At 41.9% G+C, this 11,341-nt stretch overlaps 1 protein-coding gene across 3 annotated transcripts in view; it reads right to left on the bottom strand.

The window, feature by feature from the left end:
* Positions 1-11,341, bottom strand: part of PRLR (prolactin receptor) — a 247,572-nt gene that overhangs the window by 6,362 nt on the left and 229,869 nt on the right. For all 3 annotated transcript variants that reach the window (XM_045285373.1, XM_045285372.1, XM_004698081.2), the window contains 5 exons: positions 11,008-11,177; positions 7,630-7,799; positions 5,710-5,851; positions 3,801-3,900; positions 2,969-3,038 (listed from right to left, as the gene is read on the bottom strand). In XM_045285373.1, coding sequence (XP_045141308.1) covers positions 2,969-3,038; positions 3,801-3,900; positions 5,710-5,851; positions 7,630-7,799; positions 11,008-11,177 — 652 coding nt within the window. The remainder of the gene's footprint in view (positions 1-2,968; positions 3,039-3,800; positions 3,901-5,709; positions 5,852-7,629; positions 7,800-11,007; positions 11,178-11,341) is intronic.

Raw genomic sequence — 11,341 nt, 5'->3', positions numbered from 1 at the left:
TATCAGCAAATGTCCCTATAGACCAGTGAGGAAGAGGTGTGGCTGGCTAGATTGCCTCAGGTGCTGGGAAAAATTGGATGCACCAGGGAGGAGTGGGGCTCACCGAAGTGCCTCGCATTTCTGGTCAATGGTAATGGGGAATCTGTGAGTAGCCTTGCTGCTCTCCCACTTTAAGAAACTTGGGTCTCTTTAGTTTTTAAGTTCAATTTCTCACTGCCAGAAAGTATAGGATAGCCCTCCTACTGGAGGTATATCTATACACCATATTCCCTTGTTTCTTCCTCAGCAGCACCTTAAAAAATCATTTCATGATTTTAACCTAGTCTCTTTCTAAGCAATAATAATCATGGATTTCTACTCGGTACTCGCCCTTGTAAAGAGATCACTGAAGATATGGGTGCTATGGCAAAGTGTCCTGAAGAAATCAGATGGTGCTTGGCTAGCAAAAATAATAGCATCTGGGGCCTTAAAGGCTTGTCTCAAAACAAGCCACCATTTAAGTGAGGAGTCTGCTAAACAGAAGAAGCTTACCAGATTGTGTGATCCAAGGATTGTAAATAAAATCGAAATCTGGACGATGGAATGGTATCAGAGCTTAAATGCCAAACACCCAGTCTGCAGAATATTATGGATGATGGTCAAAGGCTAAAATCCATTTGCAGGGCCTGTACATAGATTAAGTCTCTGATGAATCCTCTCTAACCATCGTTCAGGGATGCGAATAGCTTCAATATCAGACAGAGAGTATCGCAAAGACAATTATGGCAGATGTAGCTAGACTCAACTGCATTAGATTTCTCTTTGAACCATTTCAGATGTGGATATTTGAATATTTTTTGCTTTCTTTTTGAGGTCTTTCCTCTGTTTTATTTTGTTATTATTGTTTGGTCCATTTTTGCTGTTTGTCTTTGTTAGGTATGTTTTTCTGGATAGGGAATTCAGAGTAGGTAAATCTATAGAGACTAGATTGGATTAATAGTTTCCTGGGCACATGGATGGAGAACTGGGAGTCAACATGATGACTACAAGGAAGAAGAAAGTGTCCTAAAGTTGATTGTGGTTACGATTGCACAATCCTTCTTAATATGATAGAACTAATGAATTGTATGATATGTGAACTATAACCTAATAAAACAATGAAAAAATAATCATTGCTAAATAGGTGAATATTACCAAAACACCAAACCAAACTCACTGCCATCAAGTAATTCTGATTCATAGTGACCCTGTAGGAGGGCAGAACTATAGAGCAGAACTGCCCCTGTGGGTGTCTGAGACTCTAACTCTTCAGGGGAGTAGAAAGCCTCACCTTTCTCCCATGGAGCAGTTGGTGGTTTCAAACTGCTGACTTTGCAGTTAGCAGCCCAACTTGTAACTCACTGCACCTCCAGGGCTCCACTTGACTATTCCATCAATAAATAAAAGTTTGTCAAATGTCTAAAACCATGGTGCTCATGAATGCACTGGGTCGCTGGCAGGAGGCTCTGGAGTGTAGCTGCCAGTTCCCAAACCTCCTCCATCTCTTCGTAGAATCTGGTACTAGTAACTGGATTCCAATCTCCGTCTTGTGCGATTTCTGTTTCTCCTCCTTCCTGTCTCTTCACTTCCTTTTCCTGCTCCCTTTCTCTGCCTTCCCTTCCTGCCTTTTCCTATCCCAGGTTTCCTCTCCGTTTACCTCATTCCTTCTGTCTCCTGTTTCCCACCCTCTTCCTTCCCATCTTTTTTTCCTATCTTGTATTTTCTGTCCTTCCTCCTAGCCCTCTCCTCTTTCCTTCTTCCTGCCCTCCTTCTTCCTCTTGGCCCCTCTCTTACTTCACTTTCATTTCCCTGTTTTCTGACTTAGGTCGGAGATTTATGACAATCTTCTGACTTTGTCACTTAGTATATGATTTGGGGCAAATTGTTGTCTGAGCTTCAATTTTTCCATTAGTAAAATGAGAATAAATAATGCCCATGTGGCAGAGCTCTCTGGCAGATGAGTGGCAGTGAGTCTGGCCACGTCCCTGGGTTAAGAGGCTTGCCTGCTAACTGAAAGTTGGAAACTTGAGTGCACCTGGAAGCACCTTGGATGAAAAGCCCGGTGATCTCATTCTCTAAATCAACGAGTGAGTACGCCATCGAGCCCAGCGCCGGCCTGACGCACTGGGGTTGCTATAAGACAGAATGGGCATGGCAGCTACTTGTCATTTCTTTTTGCTCACGGATCGAATTGTGTGAGAACACAATATAAGACTGAAATTTGGTGAGAAATTTAAAATGTTCTAACCCTTCTTTTTCTTAAAATGCACTTAGTTCCCTCTTGAATCAATCTAGATGGTCTCTGGCAAGCTGAGTAACTCAATGCACCAATCTCATCTCAATTGTGTGACGAAACTGGGTAACAATTCTAATGGAATAGTCTGTTAGCATGGCCTTCTTTAAAGAACATGGATATGGAAGCTTTGACCAGTTTATGATGGAGGTGATGGTGGGGCTCTGATTTGTATTCATTTAAATATCCTAAATTGGTTATTTGTACAAATAGTTCTTCCTAAATTGGTTATTTGTACAAATAGTTCTTTCAGTGCTTTGGGGGAAATTCAGTGAATCTAGCATATGTCCATGTGTTCTTGTTTTCTCTTGGCTTCCTCATCTTTCCCTCTGAGGATCCTGTTTGATCATTAGCACCTTTATCTCTCTGGTTCTTTATGCACCTTGGAAGCACTCAGCTTTTCCTCTTCCCGTGCAGGAGCACAATGCATATGTACACACACACACACACACACACACACACACACACACTAGTAGAAGCACACACATTGTCATCTTGCCACTTAATCGTCCACCTTTCTGTGCAGCCACTTGCTAATGAAGAAGGAAGCTGGGCAGGGATGACCGGGCGAGGGTTGGACTGAAATGACTGGGATTGTGTGTGCATGCACCATGTTCACACTTACGAAGGCCCACTACAGCCAACTCTGGCACTTACCTCCAGCAGATGAGTATCAAATCCTTTTATTTTTGGACCAGGAACTGGCGGAAGGATGCAGGTCACCATACTTTAAAATAATGCATGAGATTGGATAGAAATGAGTTATTTTCCTCTTTAGAATTTTTTAAAGTATAAGTTTCATCCCTGAACATCTACAACAAGGGTCTAGGGTGGTTAGGGGGAAGGCGTTCTGGGAAATCTAAAATGAATAATCGACAGGGAAGATAATACTAACAGAGACTTGTGGAAAGTCCTCGTGGTAACACAAATGGTTAAGCCCTGGACTATCACCTACATGTTGGCTATTCGAATCCCGCCAGAGGCATCTTGGAGGATAAATCTGCCAATCTGCTTCCAAAAGGTCACAGCTTTGAAAACCGTGGGGGAGGGGGGAAGGGGAGGGGGGAGGAGTATTTCTACTCTGTACACACATGGGGTCACTATGAGTCAGCGTTGACCCAACAGCAAGTAACCATAACACAGAAAACAGTCTCTGCTAATTTAGTATCAGCAATTCTGACCTTCGTCAATTAATTGTCCTTCATTTGAACTGCTCGTGCCAGCTCTTTTAAAATTTATTTATTTAGTTATTTTACCAGTTAAAACTACGGACCTCTATTTGATGGGAAGAGTATCAGCCTCAAACAAGCCCATTTTCCTATTTATTTTGACAGCACTGTTAAAAGACTTTCGGGCTGAATATGCTGTGACTAATGCCTCAAATGAGAGGCTTAGATTCTCCATAGGCTTCCATCATTTTTGTATTATCTTTTGGGGCCATTATCTTTGATAACTATGCTATTGAGGGGGTCAAGGGAAGAGGAAGTACCTGTAGCCTTTCAAAGTTACTGCCCAGACCATAATCAAACAAACGACAGCAGAAAGAACAGCTACAAAGACCCACACGGTTACATCTTTCATGGTGAAATCTAGAAAACAAGCAGTCAGAATCCTTTGATCAGAGAAATATCATCAAAGCAAACAGTGAATGCAACTTTTGAGCTCAAGAGCTTGCTCCCCTTCCTATATCTCTTTTCATCTGAACATCCATCCAACTAAGACGAATAGGACTATTCCCCAATAGTATGACATTTTGGTTCGCTTTATATATGTTATATTACTAGACATTTTAGGATCTTTTCACTTATTGTTTGATTTGGTAGAGAGGGAACTCAAAACTACATAGCTGCAATAATAATAGTAATGATAATAATAATAATAATAAAGGTCTAGATTTATTGGCTTCTTAACAAAAGCTACATATATTATTGTGCACTCTTTATATTTATATAGTGCCTTATTTTGTAGATGAAAAATGGAGACTCAAAGAGTGATTTACCTATGGTCATGTAACTATAAGGTTGCTTTCTGGGATTTAAACCCAGGAAGTCTGCCTTTTAGGAGCCCTGGTGGCACAGTGTGTTATGCACTGGGCTACTAACAGCAAGGTCAGCAGTTGGAAACCACCAGCTGCTCTCAGGAGGAGGAGGAGGAGGAGGAGGAGGAGGAGGAGGAGGAGGAGGAGGAGGAGGAGGAGGAGGAGGAGGAGGAGGAGGAGGAGGAGGCCTTCTACTCCCATGAGGACTCACTGTTTCAGAACCCCACAGAAGCAGTTGCACCCTGCCATACAGGGTCACTAAGGGCTGGACTAGACCTGATGGCAGTGGGTTTGGCTTTTGGTTTGAGTCTGCCCTGACTGTTGCCTGGAGGGTACAAGGTTAAGTGCCTGACTGTTGACCAAAAGGTGAATGGTTTGTATCTACCCAATGGTTCCTTGGGGAAAAAGACCTAGAAATCTGCTCCTGTAAACATCACAGCCTTGGAAACCCCATGGAATCGTTCTACTCTGTCTTGTAGGGGTTGCTAGGAGTTGGGGTTGATTCCATGGCACCACAACCCGACTTTTGTATATGTTGCATGTATTGTTTTATGTATTAAGAACCGGAGCTGGACTAGATGCATGTGTAAGTGATGATCTACAGGTCCATGCTCTTTTCTGTATGCCAAGTCAATGAACGCACTGGCATCTAGTATATAATAAGCAAGTGTGAGAACAGCTACACTTTGATATACATTTCCGGATTAGCTTCTTAATGTCACTGTTTTGGTTTCCATACTTTTAATTATATTCTCTCTGAACATCTGACATGGTTTTGGGGTGGGAGGCATTAGGGGTGGGGGCAGGAAGAACTCAAATGAGAATTTCAGGAACTGTAAAGGACTATAAAAATCCATATTGAATAATCACATCTCTGGGTAACATTCAATAGCACGTCCCCTTTGTTAGAATTAAATGCTTAATGTATACTTGTGCTTTGACCATGAGAACACCATGCACCGATCCCAGACTGAACATCAGCTCATGTTTTGGGAAGAGCTACCACCTAGCCTATTTTGGGACAACCAGATGATGACTTTGGCTGCGCTCTCCACGTGATAGGGATGGAGAACATGGAGCGGCCCCGGAGTAAGTGGCCATCAAGTCTCTTTGAGACACGCCATACCCAGGTCTATGACTTTTGTCTAAAAGCTGGTTTACATAGTCAATGATCCAGTGAGCAATGCTACCTTTCCCAACTCCATGTACTGGATGGCGAGATGATACACCCACTTTTGTTTATCTTCTGGTTAAAGGCTAAAAAGAGTTTCTCCACTAGCAGGCACTATGCAGATTTACTAACTGCACTCTGTTTAAAAAATATATCGAAAGATCAACAAAAGGCAGTCAAGACACTCACCACTCGGTATCTCAATAGAACTCGCAGGGCTCCACTCACTCCAAAATCCATGATCTGGCTTGCAGCGAACCTGGACCTGGTATTTCTGCCCTGGATATAAGCTAAGGACTTTAAACTGAGTCTGTTGCCCAGCAAAATGGATCTAAGGAAGAAAATGGAAAACAGATATCACCTCTGATTTTTGCTATGAATACAAGATACTTCCCCCTGGCCCCCAACAGTAAATTGCTAGAGGAGTTAGGCTGATGAGGCAGATTTAGCAGATATTGTGTTCTCACTATTCCACTCTCTCAATCCCATGTCGTTCTCCCTTCTGATATTGCTTACACAAATATCTAACAGACTCTCTCTGTTAATTTTGAACTCTATTTTATGGGGACAGACCAATACTACCCCACAACAATTCTACTTTTATGGAAGCCAATCAGTCTGATGAATAAGTAAAACAGAAAAAAATAAGTCTGATGAATACATAAAATGGAATAAAATAAAAATAATAACATTGGATAATTGTTATCCTAAGGAAACAACTGATTCAAGGATTATTAGTTGGTCTTAAAACTATTAGGTGGAAGTGAACTGGGTATCTGAGTTAGTTAATTGTGCCAGCCTGGCCGATAATCACATGTGGGGCTAATTGAAAGGCGGAGGGATAAATGGGTGGTGAGCCTCGCTTTTCTAGTTCTCCAGTCTCTTGCTTTGTATGGTCGCACCAGGGTGCAGCTGCCTTAGCAGTTCCCTGCTCCAGCTTGCAAGATTGACTTCATACAAGACATCCCCAAGGAGAAGCTACATGGACCTATCCCGATGCACCCCTGGGTGCTGGAGCAGCCGTGTGGAGACCCCTGCCAGTGCTAAGATGCTTGTTCGTTCATTGACTCAGCTTTCCTCCTGCAGTCGGCATCATTGCCTCTGTTTTGTGAGGTGGAGGACTTTGTGGACTGGTGTTGGGTTAATGGGTTAATGTTGGACTTGTGGGCTTGGGCAGCATTGGGTTGGGATGTTTTCGTGATGCACATTTTCTTTACATAAAACTCTCTCTTATACATGAGTTGCTGTGGATTTGTTTCTCCAAAGTACCCAGACTAATACAGTATCCAGATTTGCTGAAGTAATACGGTAGGATTCAGCATCATGGTATACTCAAAGAATCAAGACATCACCTCCCCAAGATATCACCTTTGGCACTGTTAATCATGGGGATCAATAGATACTTAGTCTCCTGATTAGAGACAAGATAGAGTACATGATATCACTTCTGAATTTTTCTTGCCCCAAATTATTTAACAGTTATAGGAAATATAGGGGGTAGAGAAATTAGCAAAATTAGACCGCAAACTAATGAGATAAATCCAGAGGGTAGAAAATTCTAGAAGATAATAGGATACAATTTCTAAGTGTATTGAAATACGAGAGTTTTAACAATGATGATGTGTGGTCCTGGAGATCCTGGTTTGGACAAACTATCTATAAAATGTGCTTTTGAAGTAATTAGGTGTGTTAGAACATGGAATAGCAATCAGAGGATGTTAATGAATGCACTTAATTTTTTTTCTTATATGTGATGTCTACTAAAGCATTTAAATCTAGAATATATTTTTCCTTTACTTAATGTCATTTAAATACTCTTATAGGTCTCTAGATCAATGAAATGCTACTGGAGGTAGGTTGGGGACCTAGTGAGAGAGACCTTGTGGTAAAAGAAACTAGCCCGAGGAGAGCTGTAAACATGAGTGCCACCATCAATCCCAACAGAGGGGAGAATATACTTCCACACTTGAGTGAGTCATATTAGTACTGCAAAGCCAGTAGGGTCCTGTCACGGGGCCCACTCATAAGGAGGAATGGCCTGTTCTCAGTTGTAATGGATCATCTCAGAGAAAGGACATGCTTCCTTTCCAAAGCTTCTGTTTAACTTACCTCCCACTCAACTGCTTTCTCAGGTTTTAATCTGATTTCATACAGGAGTGTGAGCCAACCAGACTTTACATCACCCAGTTTGGGTGGAAACCATTTTATCCAGAGATAAGGTTTTCTGTCTTCTGGCTGTTTTACTTCTAAAATTAGGTTCACAGGAGGCTCTGGTTCAACTGTAGAAGGGAAAGAAACTCCAGTAACGTTCATTGCCTAACCCTTTATTTGGCCTTTATCATTTTCCATCACAAACTTCACCTTGTATGTACACAATCCTACCACTCATCTGTCTTGCTGTGATACTTAAATAGCTCACAACTCAAAATAAGAAACAGCTGCACTCAACCATTAATCATTGCAAGATGTAATGCATGAACCATGAATCTAGGAAGACTAGAAGTTGTCAAAAATAAAACGGAATGTATAAAGGTGGACACTGTAACCACTGATGAGCTGCAATGGACTGGTATTAGCCACTTTGAATTATAAAATCCTATGGTTTATTATGCTGGAATGGCACATAGAAGAATGACATCACATTTATGATGAAAGAGACCACTTTAAGGTCTATCCTGAAACACAACTATTCTGTCAGTGATAGGGTAATATCCACACATCTATAAGGAAGACAATACTACTATTATGATTATTCATATGTATGCCCAAACCCAAATTCACTGCCCTACAGTCAATCCTGACTCCCAGGACAGGATAGAACTATCTCTGTGGGTTTCCAAGAAAGCAACTCTTTATAGGAGTGGAATGCTTCATCTTTCTCCCGTAGGGCAACTGGTGGTTTTGAAGTGCTGACCTTGTGGTTAGCAGCCCAACATATGACCATTATGCAACCAGGGCTCCTTCTTCTATTAATGCCAAAGATGAAGACACGGAAGAATTTTAAAACAAATTCTGCCATCAGAAATTCATCAACTGTGCAACCAAGATGAAGTCATAATTCCTGGTGAAAGGAATGTGATACTTGGAAACAAAGAAGAGGATCAGTGGTTGGAAAAGATGGTGCTCAGGGTTGCATGGCAGAATTGTGCAAGACCATGACTTAGTCCTCGAAAACATCTTTATTTAACAATATAATTGGTGACTATATACGTGGACCTTGCCAGGTGGAATATGTGGAAATGGAATTGACTACATCTGCACAAAAAGATGATGGAGAAACTCAATATCATCCGTGAGAACAAGGCAAATGCCAGGAGCCAATGGCAGAGCAGACCACCTCAAGGATAGATTTGACATATAAACACTCATGACTGAAGATCAGGTGCGTTGTGGGAGCAATTAGGGATATAATACATAAAAAAAGCAAAAGGTCTTTAAGAAGACAGGCGAGTTCGTTAAAGTTTATGGTGTCAACCTGGCAGATAAACACATGGGGTTAGTTGAAGGGCGGAGGTATAAATGGCTCGGTGAGCCTCGCCTTTAGAGTTCTTGGGTCTCTTGCTTTGTGATGGTCAGACCAGGGTGCAGCTGCCTTAGCCAGTTCCCTGCTTCAGCTGGCAAGGCTCACTTCCTGCAAGACATCCTCAAGGAGAAGCTGCATGGAACTACTCCGATGTAGCCCTGGATACTGGAGCACCCATGTGGAAACCCTTGCCAGCGCTGAGATGCTTACACGTTCACTGATTCTACTTTCCTCCTGCAGTCAGTGTCATAGTGTGTGTTTTGTGAGATGGAGGAGGACTTTGTGGATTGGTGTTGTACATAAGGGTTAATGTTGGACTTGTGGGCTTGGGCAGCACTGGGTTGGGATGTTTTCTTGATGGCACTTAACCTTTATAGAAAACTCTCTCGTATGCATGAGTTTGTGTGGACTTGTTTCTCTGAATGTACCCAGACTAACTCAACACGAAAGAAAGAAAAAACCAAAGTCTTTTGTCAGAAGAGACTCTGAAACTTGCCTTTTAATGTAGAGTAGCAAAAGTGAACGCCATGTCTGATTAAGTAAAAGAGTTGAACAGAAGGTCTCAAAAGGTAGGTTGAGAAGACCAAAGAAAGTGTTCTAAGGAAATGTGTAGAGACTTGATGTTAGATAACCCTAAGGAAAGAACATGAGAAGTGCTCAGAGATTTCAGAAGTGCTCAAAAAAAGCCTTACAAGACAACCTACCTGGCTAACCAACTGGCACAGATTCATATTGTGCCCGTTTCAAAGAAGGGTGATCCAACAGGGTACACAAAATTTTGAACATTATTAATATCATATGCCAGTAAGTTTTGATGAAGCTAATTAAAAAAACAACAACAGCAGTACATGGACATGGGACTTCCAAAAGTTTCTCTTCAATTTTCATTCCTGTGATAATAGACTTATGTTCTTGTGATGCAAAGTGGACAATACCACTCAGCGTTAGCTTAGGATGTCTATCCTTAGGAGTTTCATTTCAATATCAGCAATTTCTAATTTTCTTAGATTCATACATTTAACATTGCATGCTCTATTACTGATGAATGTTTGTAGTGGTTTCTTCTCATTTTGAGTTTCTGCCCAACTGACAAATGCCAGCCCTGGAAGCGTTACTCTACCCAAATCATGGCAGTCAGATAGATTTTGAGGAGGCTGCTTCTTCTCAGAGTATTTTGAGTGCCATCCACCTGGGCAAGGGTTCTTCTTCTGGCTCTCTATCATACAATGTTCCACTGATATACGAGTTCTAGTCTGGAAACTTCGTTGAAACCTGTTCACTCTGATCCTCATGGCATAGATTCCAGCACCACAGTAACAGGAAAGCCACAACAATAGAACAAACCGACAAAGGAGTGGTTCAGCTCCTGTCTTAGGATTCTCCTGTGTCATTCCTGCCAAACTGTATATGCCACTACAGTTGATCTGCCCTTCAACTCAATGCTGATCATGGAAATCAAGAAGCTTGTCTTACTTTGCTAACGACTTCTCCAAATATTGCACTTGTGATTTTGATCTTCAACTTAGTGCTCAAAAGCATGATGTGCTCTCTACTACTTTGCGGAATCGTAACTGCAGTTGGTAAGAAGCAACAAATGCATTTGGAGTAAAGCAATTGGAGATACTTCTGTGGGCCCAGAATCAGATAATCCTCATCAAAAAGTTGCTGCTCTATGGTGCAGCCCTATCTTCCATGAAGAGAGAACTCCCAGCTTGCCAAGGAAGGAGAGAATGATTGACAAGAGAAGTATACAGAGAACATTCATGCTGGATGGAAAAGAAGGGGAACAAAGTTCCACAATGAACCCGATGAAAATTGGCTTAATTACTCGTCATGGTACACATATTGTAACTTTCCCTTCTTTCCTTTGAGAGTGCATTCAAAAGCCTAGAAGTCTCAAACCGAGTGTGACTATGGGTAAATAAATAATGGATTCATACATTTCTCTGCCACCCCCTTCTTACCTATATAAGTCACATCCACATAATGTGGATCTGAGGAACTGCTTCCCATCTGGTTAGTGGCGTTTATCATGATGGTGTATAACAGCCACATGGAGGTGTGCTGCTTGTTAAAGTAACAGGAGTTGGTGCCGCCTGTTTTGTAGTCTGGACATTCGTGGGTGACCGTCTCTCTGCAATGAGTTAGAGACACAAAGACCATTACCACTGGCTTTTGGGGATCAGGTGTTTGGAATGCAAGAGCAGAGCTCAAGAAGGGCTCCCCAGGCTCTTATTTATTGCCCCTCCTATCTGGGAGAGAGAGAGAGAGAGAGAGAGAGAGAGAGAGAGAGAGAGA

The sequence above is a fragment of the Echinops telfairi genome, unplaced genomic scaffold (genome assembly GCF_000313985.2).
Source record: "Echinops telfairi isolate 266 unplaced genomic scaffold, ASM31398v2 ScPeMD7_7469;HRSCAF=8507_1, whole genome shotgun sequence".
NCBI classification, from domain to species: domain Eukaryota; kingdom Metazoa; phylum Chordata; class Mammalia; order Afrosoricida; family Tenrecidae; genus Echinops; species Echinops telfairi.
The sequence above is the reverse complement of the archived record's forward strand: the minus strand, read 5'-3'. Positions and strand labels throughout refer to the sequence as shown.